The sequence below is a fragment of the Temnothorax americanus genome, unplaced genomic scaffold, assembly GCF_048541705.1.
Source record: "Temnothorax americanus isolate GAGA-0224 unplaced genomic scaffold, ASM4854170v1 Scaffold3, whole genome shotgun sequence".
Classification (NCBI taxonomy): Eukaryota; Metazoa; Arthropoda; class Insecta; order Hymenoptera; family Formicidae; genus Temnothorax; species Temnothorax americanus.
Genome location: NW_027509442.1, coordinates 1,123,655 through 1,140,937, shown reverse-complemented (window position 1 = coordinate 1,140,937; position 17,283 = coordinate 1,123,655). Strand labels below are relative to the sequence as shown.

Here is a 17,283-nt window from a genome sequence, read left to right as displayed (position 1 = left end):
AATATTTTTTAACAAATTAAGATATTTGTTTAAAAATCATAGATCGATAAAAAACTTCAGAAATTCATCTAGATTCAATGATGGTAATATAATTGCTCGTGACAAAAAAATCAAGTGACAAAATGGTCGTAATTATTCACGATAAGACAAAACAATTAAAGTTATTTTGATAAATAAATATACATAATTTGAAACATGCAAAATTTCAATTCAAAAATATATTAATATATTAACTGTCCATCTACATCTCGCATGTAACATTCTGTCCATCTATTTTTGAATCACAAAATGACGTTCAAAGATCAGAAGCGCGTCTTTTCATTAACCCAAAGAAGGCATAGACACGAAGGCGTGTTACACGTCGAAATAGCCGCCGGATTCCTGTCGTTCTTGATGGCCCTTCTTGGCTTACGCGCGCCTTACCATCGGCCCTCGCATGCAACAAGTAATCAACGGCGACGGGTTAATTTATTTGACCCGTCGAGTACGCGCGACAGCAATTAGTGCTGGGCGCAATGTTAAGTAAGGTATATTCTTTTACTTTTACACGCGTTGCGCTCGCGATAACGACGGAAACATATGCGCGACCATGACTCTAATTGTAAGTATGATACGAGAGCAGACGCGATAGGACCTTCCTTAACCCGGCCTATTTCTAACAGAGAGACAGTATGACAAAATCAAGCGAGTAAATAGAAATAATAGAATATAATGTATGACTTCTATGTAAGTATACACAATAAAAGATATCATAACACATCACACCAATTACGCTGCTAAATGAAAGATCAATTGTCAAAAGATACGAATTAAATCGTTTAAAGAGCTACATATTTGTGTATTATAAAATATGTAATCCAAATAAATTGAGATGGGAATATCCTTAATATGAAAAATATCGGGATACGTATATGGAAATGTCACCCTATATAGTTTGTTACATTAAAATTATTCGTTTCTTCATTTCTCTGGAAATACGAAGCTTCTTAAATGTCCTAAGAAATTTAATAATTAACCAATTAATGAGAGAATAGGAAATATACTGCACATTCTTCAATTTTATTGTATCTAGTAGAAATACAATAATACACACATATATCGCTCTGCACGTGGAATTTAGTATAAAATTATCATTTACGTTAAAAAATAACATAAAAGATTGTGAGAAGTATCTTCTGCTTGTTTCATTTTTTTTATAGTTTATTAACATGTTCAATATTTAGATCTCAATTGATTGAATAATGAGAATGTATCTAATATGACTAATGTACTTATCGATATGAGAATACTTGTCTCTCTTGACAAATATAACTAAAAACGAACTTGGCCAAGCACATAACATTTAGGTATTCACATAGTTTTCAATTAAAGATCGTTTCATAAAAGTAACATAGAATAAAAATCTTGTTATAATCTTATTATTCAAAACGTTTCTTAGAAAAAGCACAACATTTGTTTTAATGAATAAAATAAATGGATAAATAATGAATTCTTCAGAAATTCAATTATCCAAGTTCATTAAAGAGAGTATCTACAGATAATATGCAATATTCAGATCTTTTTGTGAAACCGCAGTTACGTTTCAATAAAAATTAATAATTTCTGCCGACAATGAGCGATTTCTTCAAAATAAAATCGAATAAAATTCAAATCGAGCAAAGAAAATAGGAAAAAGAATTTCCACGATCCTGCCAGGATTCGAACCTGGAATCTTCTGATCCGTAGTCAGACGCGTTATCCGTTGCGCCACAGGACCGTCCTTGAGCGTATGGGTTTTGTGACGGGTATAAAACTGTTTACATTCATTACTTTCTTGTGAAACGTGAGATAATAAATCACCACTATGTCACTTATAATAAAATCTGACGACTTTATCTGTCATATTCCATCGAGTTTTGTGTGCATTGAATCATATGTAGAATGGCCATAAAGTCGTGCTACGTAGCTAATTTTTTTATCATAAATAAATACTTTTCATGAGACATCACGATCTATATATACACGCAGTTTATTGAATTATTAAAAAAATAATGGCTAATCATTACTTTCTGGTATCTGTAAATTTACAATAAAATATGTTGGTAAACAGATAACTCATCTTTCTCTTTTCAAATCATAAACGATACAATATCACGATATTAATCTGAAAACGATAATACCAAACAAAATTAATAGTAAAATTTCTTTTTAAAAAGAGACTGACCAGAACCAATATTTAAATTAATATTAATTCAAGAACGTAGTCAGATCCGGCAATCACCTGGGATGTTTCTTACACTCCACTTAGAAGTCATTATATTATTAATTACATATTGTATATTATTGATTATTCTACAATTTATCAATATTTGACACTATTATATATATAGATTTACTCAACATATTTAAAAAAAAGTAAGGAAAAATTAAAAAATAGGTAGATATTCTTAATCGGCAAACTACCGTAACTAAAAGCTCCATTTTCTGTTGGGGTGCGTGTAAAAATCATCTCAAGTAACTATTCTCGGGTTAAACGTCGTGTCCGAGTTTCGCAAGCACGTGCGGGATCACACGTAGCGATATTACGTGTAATACCGATTGTAAATTCAATAACCGTAATATTATGGTTTTTATCTCTCGGATCAGATTACGTATATCAATAAGAACGGCTGTAAGATCACCAGACGATTGAACGAGATACAGAATATAATTTACCTTTATCTGCGTTTTTCGCGATTGACGCAGATATATCGCTTATCTGGTATCAATATTGTGCCAGTCAGTGTACAATTGTATTATATGCCAGTTACGTCGCGTAAAGAGAGGATAAGATCCACTCAGATGGGAGTTATAAGATTTTTATTGATGAAACGTTGAAATTACTTTAAACTAAAATTGCAATTTATTACTAGCTTTTTCCCGAGTGCATGGGACCCGACAAGAAACCCGGTTATATATATCGTATATAATTAAAAAAATCGTTTCGCGTGAAACAATCAATTTTCGTCGAAACACGACAGAGGCGAAAAATATGTTCGCCAATAATGTCACGAGTAAATAAAAGTGGCTTCGAAATTTGAATCGACCAAGCTCAACCGGTTTGAATTCCTTGGTCTTTGAGTTTTTTACGGCCCCTTCGTGGTGCTACCAGAGTTAAAGATCCTTTTTCGAGAAACAGCTCGCTGATTCATCCGAACCCGTGCCTGGTAAGGTGAGTATAAGGTCCTACCTGAAGACGGCAGATAACGAGATGACGCGCGCGCGCGTTTTCTCGGACGCGATTCTTCTGCGAAATGACTCAAACAGCTGGCTATTATATATACTTTAACGTCTGACGCTTTCTCAACGCAACACGATAGGGCTGCTCGGCTAGATAACGTTATCCTGCTGACGTTACTCGCGAACGATGATATACGAACACGATGTCTCGCCGAGGTATCCCTATCCGTTATTCGGTCCTCGATAGACTAAGCGGTAATCTGTTTTAAATATAGATTTAACGAGAATAATTAATCAGCGAAGAGGTGTAGGTTTCATCACACTAGGTCTATATTTAGATCATGCGTGCGGTGCCTAATGGCGTACGATGATCATGAATGATTTACGATTCGGTGCGCAGGATATGAGTGGAATTAACGCACTAATTAAGGCACTAAATTTGCGCAATATAATTATATAATGATCAACATCTATATTAATGATGCATATTATTGCAATAACGCAGTGGATTACGCTTTAAATATTCATTAATCGCTTAGTGCAAGTTGTAATTTCAATTATTTAATTAATTTTCACTGTATTAATATTTGCGGGATATTTGTTCGGTATATTGATACCGTGGTATTACCAAGATAAACAAATCACTTACCAAGTTGAGTTAATTATACTAGTTCAGCATAATAATCGGTTAAATATTACGGCGAATATTATAACTTGAGTCTTCCAGTACGAAAATTTTTCCTTTTGCCGAAGACCAGGTAGAAAAACTCTTGTACAGATTTAGAAGTTTCCTATAAATCTCCTTAACAGTTTCCCAGAAGTTTAGTTTCCCTTTGACCTGCGCTCTGGACCTGGACAAAAGAAAAAAGCACTTGTTAAAGGTTTTCTCTTGAGAAAATCAATGACGGGAAGGGATTTAGAGTAGACCCGGCCGAATTCCTGAGCTCAGAAAGGCGACCGTTGCTCATATTTTACCATATAGCTATAGCACGTAACACTGTTGTTACTATACTATAATCTCCGTAGCGTATGTATAATTCGCGCTATAAGATCCGCGCAAGTCTCTCAGAGTAAATGTCACGAGTAAAACAGCGTGAGAGCTTTGCGGCACAAGCCACACGTTTGGATAAAGATATTATCCTTGCGTCATGCGAGCGTCACGCTTTGTCGCGCAATGTTGCGCGCGCAAAAAAGAAAAAAAAAGGAAGATACAGCGGTACAGTTTTTCACCCGTTTTCATTCATGGGTTACGTCACACTTCAGAACGTGTAATTCTGTGTCACTGACCCAGAGAGGCGAACGTAAAAACAATTTGCGGGCTTTTTCAACGATATGGCACGATAAATTTGATTCCCGCTTGCTTTTCAGTCTCTTTCGTTGCAGCAGGTTTAAAAATAGAACAAAGTTTTCACATACGAGTATGATTTGAAAGATGTATAGAACGGGAACCCATTTTGTGAAAGAACCTAAGATAAAATGTATAAAAAAAGATATTTAAGAATCAACTTTTGTTTAATACACGAATTCGAAACGCATCCGTTTTTATTCGCCATTTACCATTGAAATTGGTATGTAAACTAACATATATTGTTTTTATGTTATTAATACAGCTACAGCGTGAATAGAAACAAAAAATTTAGTTTTTTGCTGTCAACGCTCAATATTAATTGACGCAGTATGTTTCAGGCTTGAATTTCCATTATATGTTACATCGAAATTAAAATTCGGATTAGAAGTTCGCTTAAATCTGTCTTAAATTCTACCTAATAACTCTATCAATATAACGAAGATACAAAAAATTATATTCTACACACCTTGAAGATATAGAGAATAATGGCTCTAATAGATACGAAAAAAGAATAGAATTAATGACTTAGCGCGCCGATCGCGACTGTGGATGCAGACATTGCAGACGGATCAAAGTGCTCTCTCGGAGTTCGGAGTATATAAGTATCCCACGCTCCCGCGGCCCGCGGCATCGGTAGCCAGTCGCCATGGTAACAACCATGCGAGAGTCATGTCGCCGCGCGGCGCGGCGAGGCGAACGACGGTGCCCGAGGCCGGCCGACGTCCGCCGAACGCGCCACGAGACGAAAAACCGAGAGCGGCCGAGCGAGCGCGCGCCGATGCCACCGTCGCCCGTCGCCGACGACCGTAGTACGGAATAGAGCGAGAAGCCGCTCGGCGTATAGGGTGAGAGGGACGACTGACGAGGACGGACAGGGCTAGGAGGGTGAGTAGGAGAGTAAAGTCGGCGTTGTAGGTGGGGACGGAGACTCCCTGCTCCCTGCCGCCGCGCCGCACACAAACGGCAAAGCGAACAGTTCTCGGTCCCCGACCGGCCCGGCCCCTGCGAGTCCGTCCACAAGGTGGAGAAGGAGGGAATCGCGCTGCGCGCGAGCGAGACGGAGAGGCCGCTAGAGGGGGAGGACTAGAGAGAGAGAGAGAGAGAGAGAGAGGCAAGGAAAAGGGAGCAGCTCGTGGAACGCGCGTCGTGTCCTCGCGTGCGCTTGTGTCGCGTATACGGCGTCTCGAGCGCAGCGCGCATCAGCCATTACGACAGAGCCGCTCCGGTGACGCTCGGTAACGTAGTGTAGTGAACGCGTGCGCGCGACGATAGCGCGTTGTTGAACGCGCGAACGTAAGGAAAGTAGGAATCCGCCGAACGCGACGCCGCGTAGTACGGGCGTGTAGCAGGAGCGTGAGCGCACGTGTGCGCACGCCAGACGGAACGAATTAACGTAACGCCGATCGGCCACCGCTCCGCCGCCACCGAGGGGTTGTGGCGTTACGCGAGTGAGAAACGAGGAAGCGCGGAAGCCGCCGAGCGTGACTCGAACGCGCACGACGGGTGTCGCGTCGTGGACGCGGTGGAGGCTGCAGCGCTGCACGGCCGGACACTGGGGCAAAACGAATTCGGTTTGTGACCGGACCGGTCGGACGCATCGGTTACGCGTGTACAAGCCGCGCGTACGGCGAGGACGAGAGAGAGAGAGAGAGAGGAATCGATTGTACAGTGAGAAAAGGTAGGAAAGAGGGTAAAACGACGCACAGCCGCCACCATGTTCGACGTGTTCGGCTCGGTGAAGGGGCTGCTGAAGCTCGACTCCGTGTGCATCGACAACAATGTGTTCCGGCTGCACTACAAGGCCACCGTGATCGGCCTGGTCGTCTTCTCCCTGCTGGTGACCTCCCGGCAGTACATCGGCGACCCGATCGACTGCATCGTCGACGAGATCCCCCTGCACGTGATGGACACCTACTGTTGGATCTACTCGACCTTCACGATCCCGGACCGGACCGGGATCGTCGGTAAGGACCTGGTGCAGCCCGGGGTCGCCGCCCACGTCGAGGGCGAGGACGAGGTCAAGTATCACAAGTACTATCAGTGGGTCTGCTTCACCCTCTTCTTCCAAGCGATCCTCTTTTACGTGCCGCGCTACCTGTGGAAAACGTGGGAAGGCGGCCGGATCAAGATGCTGGTGCTCGACCTCAACTGTCCGGTGGTAAGCGAGGACTGCAAGAGCGACCGGCGTAAATTGCTGGTCGACTACTTCGCCTCGAACCTCCACTCGCAGAACTTCTACGCGTACCGCTTCTTCCTGTGCGAATTGCTGAACTTCGCCAACGTGGTCGGTCAGATCTTCTTCATAGACTTCTTCCTGGACGGCGAGTTCACCACGTACGGCTCCGACGTCATCAGGTTCACGGAGATGGAGCCGGAGGAGCGTATCGACCCCATGTCCAAGGTGTTTCCGAAGGTGACCAAGTGCACGTTCCACAAATACGGTGCGTCCGGCACGGTCCAGAAATTCGACGGTCTCTGCGTGCTCCCGTTGAACATCGTCAACGAGAAGATCTACGTGTTCCTCTGGTTCTGGTTCATCGTCCTGTCGATCCTGAGCGGTCTCAGCCTGCTCTATCGCGCGGCGGTGGTACTCGGGCCGAAGGTGCGGATGGTGCTGCTGCGAGCGCGCTCGCGTCTCTCGCCGCACGAGCAGATCAAGACCATCAACGATAAGTGCCAGATCGGCGATTGGTTCGTCCTCTATCAGCTCGGCAAGAACATCGATCCGCTGGTGTACAAGCAGCTCATCGCCGATCTCGCGACTAAGCTCCAGGGCAAGGAGAGCGTTTAACGGCCGTACGGTCGGGAAGGACTTTCTTCAAGGGACGCTCCCCGAGTCCTCCGGAAGGTTCCTCATCTCTCTCCCCGGAGTGTTGCCCCGCCCGACATAGGGAACAAGCGAACGGTAGGACCCCGTCTCCGGATTAGAGATTGAGAGGGTGAGGGGGAGACAGCCGTACCGATATCGCGGACACGAAGCGAGGATTGGAAGAATTGTTTGCGTTTTTAGGTTGAATTGCACCGACGACTATCCGATCTCTCTCTAGGACTATTGGCCTTTATATATTGTATTTTATTCGTGTTACAGACGAGGAAGGAAGATCGAATTAATTGGAATTAGTTTTAAATTGATCCTTGAATTTAATCGTCACCGTGATGGACGATCGGGAATGCTCCGAATTAATTCGATCGGAGTCAATTATGGATTATAATAATTCACACGAACGGATGTTGATCCGATCTGGATGTACGTCGATAAAGAAGCGAGATTTAGTCAATCGAGATAAGTTAATCCGCTTGACGATCGGGATTGATAAACAAAAAACCCTTGTTTATTTCAATTTATAGGTAATTTAATAGATAAATAAATATAATTAGCTAATTATGTCTAATTATGTATAATTAACGAGTGTTGTTATCGACGTGGAATTTAGATCGGTTTATCCGCTCTCTCCCGATTCCAATTCTGAATTCAGGCAGGATCCCCGAGTCGATCGAGGTTGAAGTCAGCATTAGCGTCGGTGCGATTGGGCCCCGGGTAGTTAGGACAAGATTTTTTTATGTCTCGCCGTGTACCTCTTTATACGCGCGAGTACGCGCTTCCATTCGACGTCGGGTTTGCGGTGCGAAGACAAAGCGCGCAGCAGTTCGCCGCCCGTCTCCTCGCCTCTCCTCGTCTTCGCGTCGAACTCACCTCGTCTTCGGATCCTTTCACCTGCGGAGAGTTTCCCATCGATTTTATACGCCGCCCATTCCACTTGTTTTCTACATTTGTCCGCTTCCTTCATTTTACCCTCGCGCATTCCTACATTTCCTCGAGCAAGAACTTCGCGGCTCCACAACTCGTCGACTCCACGCGTCGGACTCTTACCGTCTATTGTTTATTATCGTTTACATATTGGATTTTAGCGAATTGTGTTTCGTAATGAGTAACGCAGATCGTCGAATTTTGGATTCTTACGACAAATGGCCTATTTTTTTCTTTATATAAATTAAAATATCGTTTCAGTTTGCGATAAATTCATTTGGTATATCGTATCAATCGAATACAATTTCTTTCAATCAGTCTCGTGTAAAAATGATTCAAGTTAATTTAAGAAAAAAACGGGAGTTATCCTCCTTTATTTTTATAAATATAGAAATGAAACTCCCGACCCCGAGATAAGCGTTAAAACGATAGATTGCTTTACTCGAGTCATCCGATTATTTTTGCCATGACGAACAGTCACACGACCGCAGCTCGACTCGATTGTTTTACATTCGTGTAATTACGATAATTAATCGATCAGAAAATTAAGATGGACCGTATTCTTTCATTTTTTTTTAACGCCAAATTAACACGAAATCGAGCCGGTGACGTGAAGATCGGAGCAAGTTTGTTGGCCTGCGTCACCGTTATCGTTCCCATCCACGCGTGTGCTTCGCGAGCGGGGCTCACACGCAACCGCGGATAAAGCCCTCCCTCATCGCGAACGTCATTTCCACGATCGTGCGCGCGCGGAGAATAAAAAAAAATCTAGCCTTCCGCGAAGCGCCTCGCCGCGCTCCTGCGCGCGTCCGTTCCTCGCGCTTGCATTCCTACGGAGCTCCTCGTGTAGCCGTGTACGTCCGTAAGGAAGGTACATGGAACGGAACGACGGCCTGCCTCGTAGGAATATATAGGTACTCGGGAACGGAGGAAATATGCGGGGAAGGAGCCGCACGCCCGCCGCGCCGGGGGGTTCCCATTGTCACGCCGCGCCGCTCCGCGTGAGCGCGCCCCGGCAACTTATGCCCACTATGCCCCCGCATATTTTCGCAGCTTTTTCGCCATTTCGAAAGCGATCGTCCCCGAGGACGAGGGGGGATCCGTCCTTCGACGAAAACGAGGAGAGAAAGAGAAACAACCGTGAAAGAGAGCTTAAAGGAAAATGGAAACAAAAGGGCGAGAGTGTGCTCCCAAAGGCACTTTGCGGAAGCCCTTCGTTCGCGGACTTGGATCGTGTGATAAAGCGGGGGACGGCGTTCGCGTGCTATTTCAGCAGCCATTCCTGCCTTAGCTGTTATCTTCGTTTTTCTTCCTTTTCTTTGTTTTTCCTCGTTCCATTGTATCGAGCGTTTCATGTCTCTCGAGTTCGGCGCGTGAATCGCGGGCCGGCGACGATCCTGTGAGCGCGTAAAGCAGGGACCGGACGTGCCCTTTCGCGGTGAGATTTATCTCCTCGCGGGGAGTGTTCGGTAAAAGATTTCAGCATCCGCGCGTTCGTACGCCGAGAGTCTCTCGGTTCTCGCGCCGCGACTCCTTGGTTCCCCCTCGATCGCTTTCACATATACGAGGGGAAATCGCGCTCGCCGCCCCCCGCGAACCTAATCTAACTTTTGGTTTCTTTACGCTACCGATCACGTTGATCTTTCTTATATACTAGAAGCGTGTCGTAAGAACACGCGTGTACATTGTAGGTCGCTATATATATGTTACAGGAGAGAAAGAGAGGAAAAATTGATTTGTACATGTATGGTGAGCATGCAGAGAAAATGAGGGGGAGAAAGAGGGAGATGGGAAAGTGAGAGAGGGAGTGCCGTGTGCGTGTGCGTGTGAATGCATTATGCATAAGTGCGTAGATATTAAACGCGCGTCTTCTTCGTCATTCCGCGCACAAAAAAGAATGGTGCTCGCGATATTTTGTACCGCGAGCACCGAGAAATTTAGATTTATAAACTAGGTTACATAATCGACGCGCTGTATCTCGCGCGCATCAGTTCTTCTTTTATACGACGTAAAATTAATGTATATTTTTGAGGGGACCAAGTCGTCACACAGATTATTCTTCGCCATAATTCCTTTTTACAACACGGACTTACGATATAAAAGTGCGATGCGTCGAGGGGCCAAACCGCAACGCTACAAAGTATGTACACGTCTGCCAGCGATTTTATTTTTAATGGTATATATGTAAGACTGGGGCACCATGAATCGGCGAATGTTATTGTAACAACGCGTTGACGTTTTGACGTAACGTTAAAAAACTGTACTGCGCCTGAGAGAAGACACCTAAATTGTTTATACTAAGTAATTTATGTGCGATATAACGTAATATTACGTGAACGATGAAATGCAGTTTGCTCTCAGTTCACTCGTCCATCGACATCACACGCGTTTCACAAGCGATAGTTTAGATATTTCAACACGTAGAGGTAAACGATCAATAAATATTGGGGGAAAAAAAAAAAAACGGGAGAGCGCTACCTTTTACCGTTCGTATATTCTGCACGTAGACCGCGAGCGAACGTCGCTTACTTTAATATCCCACTGACGTGTTCACGTGGAATACCTAATATCGCATTACTACCTGAGTCGACTCGCGTTTATGTTATTCGACGGAGTTCGAAACGTGACGACCTGCCCGGTAGCCCGTAGTCAGCGACACTTTCCGCTGCGTAAGATAAGTATGCGAGCGTGAAAAATTAACAGCCCGTTGATTTGACGCTCGAGACGATTGTCCAAGCTTTATCAAGATAACGGCACCGAGATAACGCTTAAGGATTTAAACGTTCAGGATGTAGGGCTCGGGGAATTGCGCGACACTAAAATGCCTCGCGATCTATTTCGCTAGAAAACTGATACGACCGGTCTATAAACTTTATTATTCGGCAACCCGTGTTTTTCTTATCTTAATCTTGTACCGACACAATTGTATATTGAAAATGACACATCATTATTCCCGATAGCACTTTATCGGTGTACACGATAATTGGGATCGAGATTTCCTTGACAGAAAAATCGAAAGTTTGCAAGTGCATTCTATAATTAACAGTTCTCAAAAGAAGAAAAATTTTTAGTGAATCGGATATCAGTGTAGATTTAATAGTAGATATAATACAGACATTCCGATATCACGGTAATGCGACATTGTAATGCAACGTCAGTTTCGCGTTTCGAACGCGTAAAAAGAAAAACGCCCATTTTCGGCGACAAAACGTCTACGGAACATACGGATGGGTATAGTGCTGTAGCGCTGTAGAATTTATTAGAGAGATAAAGGAGTTATATAGAGAGAGGATAAAACGCGGCGCGATTTTATATTATTCGCTTCTTTGCCATCTAGAACATTTCCGAAAGATCTATGCTCAAAGTAAGACTGCCAGGTAATCGAAACACTCCACGTCGCCGTGATTTTGTATCGCCTTTAGATGTATACGCGAGATAGAATTATTATTAACGACGAACGCAACGCTGTTGTCCTGTTATATCATATCAGCCATATCGCGTTACTTTCTCCGAGGCTTTTCAACCTGTCGCTCATCAGTCGGAGATAACTACGCTAGGATTTGCATAATATATCTCTTTTTTTTTCGTGTCGGTAGGCGTTCTTCCCTTCCGCCTCGCTTTATTTCCGTTTCTCGCGCGGCAATAATGATCGTCTCGGTCAGCATTTGTCTTCATCGTTTCAATGTTACTTCCTAGAAAAATTTAACCGCGACGCTCACCATGTGCGTTACGCCTAACAAGTGCCTGGTTAGCGTTTAAGTACAAAGTGCATTCCCTTATACAAGCAATCGACATTCCAATAAAGACTGCGGTCGTTTTCGAACGAAAAAACAAATGAAATTTTTTTTATTGTACACGCACACCCTTTTCGCCTCCGTGGAAGTTATTTTCGAAGTTGACGAAATTCGTGATCTCCGTAATCGAGAGACTTTCGAAGTCCAATAGAGGTGAAATTCTAGAGGAGGAGAAAGGGGACGTGATTTCCGCGTAAATGCACCGACATTCCGTTGATTAGAGACATATAGAAAATTACGTTGGAACCAGAGCCGCGAGCGAGCGTTGTTTATCTGAAAACTGCGGCTTTATCTGGAAACTGCAGTTGCGCACGCTCGAGTATAGAGACGGGATATCCATGTGCATTCGAGACGAGATATAGCTGTAACGGAATCATACGCCGTGTAACTAACCAAAAGTGCCTGCATCCTGCCAAGCGTAGATAAGAACTCCTCTCGCTTCCTTTCGTATATATACGTCTTTGGATACGGCGCTTCCAGCGGTAGAGGTGCATCGCGACGAGTAGATAGGATATCGCGCTGCCGATATACACGCATGTATTGCTTTGTCCGATTTCTGTTCAACCGGAAGGGAGAAGAAACAAAAAAAGACAGGGAGAAGGGTGGTCGCCCAAGCTCTCGCGCCTACTGCAACACAGTGATAAGCCAGAAAAGCAATACAGTAGAATAAATATGTAGTATTTTTGTGGAAGAGGGGAGAGATACACGAAGTACATAGATGAGTATGGTACAGCATTCGTTCGAATGTGTCGATGAGAAGAGCGCACAAAATAATCGATAGACACACACACACACATGTTGCCTTCTTCATACATTTATATAGGATTGATTTTTTTTTCTCTTCCCCCCGTCATTGATGTATCGACGATATTTATAAGAATTAAGTAGGAGTAGGAGAGATATGCTATCTGCGATATGACGATAGGGCTTAAGAAACGGTAGCTGTACACATCGCGTACACGTCGTCGGCGTCGAACGACGAATGTCGTCACGGGTGTTTTGTTATCCGGGATCGGTGTGATTCCGGCGAGTTTCCCTTCCCCGACCGCCGGGGGACCGCCCGCGCCGCTCGGAGGAAAATGCGCTTTACGCCCGTCGCCGTGGATCCATTCTCGCGCGTCGGGATCGGATCTCGCACCGAAATTGCACCGGTCGCCAAATGCCGAATCGTTGCGATTAAGAGTATAATTTGTAGCAAGGTCCGAGAAAAGGGCACCGTACTTGCCGGCACACACACACACACACACACACACACACGCACGCACGCACGCACGCACACACACACACACACACACACACACACACACTCTCGAAGAACGAAGAACAGAGACACGTCGCCGCATCCAGGTCGAGCAGGAAATTATATTCTTATATATGTATATCTGTTTTACTTATCGTCTCTTCGCTCTTCGACCGCGCGTGATTAAATCGCGGCCAGAAAACACTGCCCTCCTAAGGAATGAGAATGTTATATATATACATATATATATATATATTTTAATACAAAATGTTTTCTCTTGTGAAGTTAAACTAATAAATATCAACGATTAAGCAACGATCCAAGTTTTTGTCTTAAATTTGGTCTTTTTTTCTCTCACTTTCTCTATTTAGTGACCCTGTTTCTTTCCCTTTCCTGATGACGGTTCGTCGCGCAATAAGCGCGCAACTTTTGTAGGTCAATGGTAAGTAAGAAGGGCGTGGGTGCATGTAGAAGAAAAACTTGTTTCAGGAATCCACTATCCGGGCGATTAAGGTATTAAAACGATATTAAAGCATATTTGGTTAATGATAAATGATGATTGAACATTGAACCCCTCGATTGTAATCGCAGGATTCAACATGGAGCCGCCGTTAATTTGGAAAAATATGAAAAAAAAAAACTATAGTATTTTCTTATCCGTCACTTTATTTATATTTAACATTATAAAATAGATAAGAAGTGATAAGTTCAAGACTAAAGTGGCTCATCAGGCGTCGTGTTTGAACTGTTGGTGCCGTGACATTCTAATGTTTTATTTCTGTTTTGACAATGCTTAAAATGTAATGCGTAAAAATGTTTTAAACATTATTCGTAAAATAAAGTGATTTTTGAAATTATAAATAAGCATATTGCAAAGTAACATAATATATTGTTTTCTCATCTATGGTCATATAATTACATTTGTGTTAACAAATGAGTTGTCACGCAAATATTTTTTTCTCTAAATTCGGCACGGACGAAACGAGGTAACGAAATCCCGCAATTAACGGGAACAGCAATAGGATGCAATAATTGAGATGCAAATGACAGCCGTGTAAAGATCACCGGGGATCGCGGCACGATTGGCCGCCGCTAATATTAGAAACAACGTGTCGTGACCTTAGTTTTCCCACATAGACGTCGATTTCATTGTACTGCGTCGCGTCACGAGAACGCGTAGGTGTGGGGCCCGTTAACGAGCTGTACGTGCGTGTCGCCCTCCGCGATTACGAACGGCAGGCCCGGGCGCGCGTCGCGTTCTCGAGGTCCAAGCAATTGCGATTCGCTTCCCTCCCGCGATCATCAGGTACGTTATTGCACTTGAACTGCATTAGCGAACTAAATTTTCCCGCGCGCCAACGAAATTGGCGCGTCATTATCCGAAGGGGAGAACCGTGGAGTTTAAACCTTGCCGACGAATCTTAATGCGCAAGATCGAAATGTTAGAGCGCGTTAATGAGTACTACTTGCGCTTGATTTTTTTATGTAATTAGTTGCAGTAATTATCATTTTAATTACACCTAAATAGTAATTATTGCAACCTTGAACTTATACACTAAATATAGCATTAAATGTAGTATTATATTATGTAGCATGTATATATAATTAATGTAATATATACTTTTATATATTTTACATAATATAATATATATTATTTAGATTATATATTTTTTAATAATATATATATTATGTTATATCCTTGAAAATGAAATTGTATATTCTCGTTTACAAGCTTTCAGGATATCATGTGTGCACAAAGATAGTAGATCAAGCCATTTATGTACTGTAAATAATGACAATATTGTAGGAAATACCACGGCTTTTATCATAAACGCTTAGCATTGTTTAGCCATATCTGAACCATACCTTTCTTGATAAAAATTATCTAATCTCTTTAATATGAAATGTGACGATATAAATTTGAAGAAAAATATATAATTTTGAATTTAATAAAATACTAGTCACAAAATTTACAGAAAGTTGGCAATAAAAAAAAATTAATATATAATTATCCCAAAATAATATTTTAAATCGTCACATGGTCGTATATAATATATTAAGTATTAGGTAATCTCGTTTGTCATATAGTTTTAATGTATCTTTTAATTTTAACTTTTCGTCCGATGAGAATTCACAATTGTATCTTAATATGCCATCCCATCGGCGACTTCACGTATCAATTTATATATGATGTGACGTCAGATACATTACCTCGGTGGGCGTTCATGAAAGGGCATTCGCACAACGACATCTAATAAATTAGAGAGCAGCGTTGTACAATGACGCGCTCGTTACACGCAGCCTGACTCCACGCGTGCCGGGCTGTATTTATCCCGAAGGAAACGTTCATCTCTATGACGATTCGTCGCGCCGACTCGCATGCCATAGCGAGCAGACAGTAATCTGACGTTAACGACCAGATCGGAATAATAAAGCGGTGGCGGTCACGTTACATCGCACGTGTAACGTGGCTGGACGAGCAGCAGCATTTTCAGAATCGGCCAGGAACGTGAGTTGAATTCGCTCGTCTTTCGAGAGACGTGAGACGTGAGTGTAAGACTAGCGACGCTAGTGGAGAATTTAGGATTCCCTTAGAAGAAGAACCTGTCGTTTCCTTAATGGAGAGCTTGGAAATCTCTCGGAAGGAAAACTGGCTAGTAGGATTTAAAAAGACGGGATTTAAAGAGAAATTCTCCAGTAAGGTCCCAAGACCAACATTCACGCTGGAGGGACGAAAAATATCTCGTTTTATTATTTAGTAAAATGGATTATCGCCTTATTTATATGTATATATAACTACGTCGCACACGCATAGCTAACGATTATAAAATATTAAAAAAAAGGGGGAAAAAAACCGGAGAGCTGCAAGCACGCGATGACACGAGGACGTTATACAAGGCCCCGAGCAAATCCGCCATTGCATACGATGAATTAATATACCCTCGTATGTGGCGGTGGAACGTGATGCGAGTAAACAACGAGGATGTAGATTCAGAGAGAGAGAGAGAGAAAGAGAGAGACAAAGAGAAGTGGACAGAAATAGTCTAATAAATTAATCTCAAGCGGCTTAAATGTACGTTCGCTCGACGGCTCTTGTTCGCGACTTGCTCGCTCGGCATGTTCGAGGTATTAATTAAGGGGGCGAATGAAGACGAAGGAGTTTACAACGCATGGGATATTCTGATTTTAATTTATGGCCCCCGGAACAGCATTACACGCATATGCACCATTGATCAATAGACTAACTCGCGGTAGATAATTATTTATTCACGAAGATGAATCCCGTGTTCCGGGAATAAATCATTGGTTCTCGCGAGTCAATCGACGAGTGGCGGCGTTGCGTGTGTCGTGTAGCATCATCAATTAAAACTGAAATTGCTGGGATAGCTTCTTTCAATTGTCCACGAATGTCGTTCGGCTCGTGTGTGCGAGCGAGCTCCAATTACAAATCCAGCTATTAAACCGAGCGAATCATAGGAACGAAACGCGATATACCTTATGTACCTACGATACGATACCGCGGCTGTATACATACAAAGGCAACTCGAGTCGTATACGTGCCCGCGTTGGGGATCGACGCGCGTTACATATTTCTCTGCGCTTGTACGAGGTGTCGGTCGCTAATCCGGTGGAATCGCTAATGCGGATTACCGCCATAAAGCCCGACTGGATTTTCTGTCGTTGTCCCCAGAGCCAAGTTCCCGCGAAGTTCGTGTGCCATGCCGCGCCGCGGGCAGAGTAAATCTTGATTCGTCAGTTTCGTTTCCGAGAATCTTGAATGTTGACTCTGAAATAAAAGGTATTACGTAAGAGAGATTCGGGAATTCAGGTGTTATTCTCACTCCGAAGCGCGTTTTATTCTTATCATTCTTCGGAGGAAAAGTTTCCGTCACGGGTTCAATTTTAAGCGTTAGAATGTAGATAATGCGCCCGCGTGATCATGAATCAGTCTCGG

The 17,283-nt window shown here is 43.1% G+C and overlaps 2 protein-coding genes and 1 non-coding gene across 11 annotated transcripts in view; 1 reads left to right on the top strand and 2 right to left on the bottom strand.

Annotated features, from left to right (window-relative positions):
• Nucleotides 1-17,283, bottom strand: part of LOC143900397 (uncharacterized) — a 141,710-nt gene that overhangs the window by 4,256 nt on the left and 120,171 nt on the right. For 3 of the 9 annotated variants that reach the window (XR_013257775.1, XR_013257774.1, XM_077411685.1), the window contains one exon: nt 13,184-17,115. Coding sequence is in view for 7 of the 9 variants with exons in the window: in XM_077411685.1 (XP_077267811.1) it covers nt 17,082-17,115 (34 nt within the window). In the remaining 2 variants the exon portion in view is untranslated. Of the gene's footprint in view, nt 1-1,846; nt 4,050-13,183; nt 17,116-17,283 lie in introns of those variants that run through there. The other 6 variants (XM_077411682.1, XM_077411683.1, XM_077411686.1 and 3 more) reach the window with 4 other exon arrangements.
• Nucleotides 1,684-1,756, bottom strand: Trnar-acg (transfer RNA arginine (anticodon ACG)). The gene has a single exon. It is a non-coding gene; the product is annotated as a tRNA-Arg (tRNA).
• On the top strand, nt 5,024-10,741 carry Inx2 (innexin 2). Its single transcript, XM_077411679.1, has one exon. It carries the CDS (start codon nt 6,261-6,263, stop codon nt 7,335-7,337), a length of 1,077 nt encoding a protein of 358 aa, XP_077267805.1. The 5' UTR covers nt 5,024-6,260; the 3' UTR covers nt 7,338-10,741.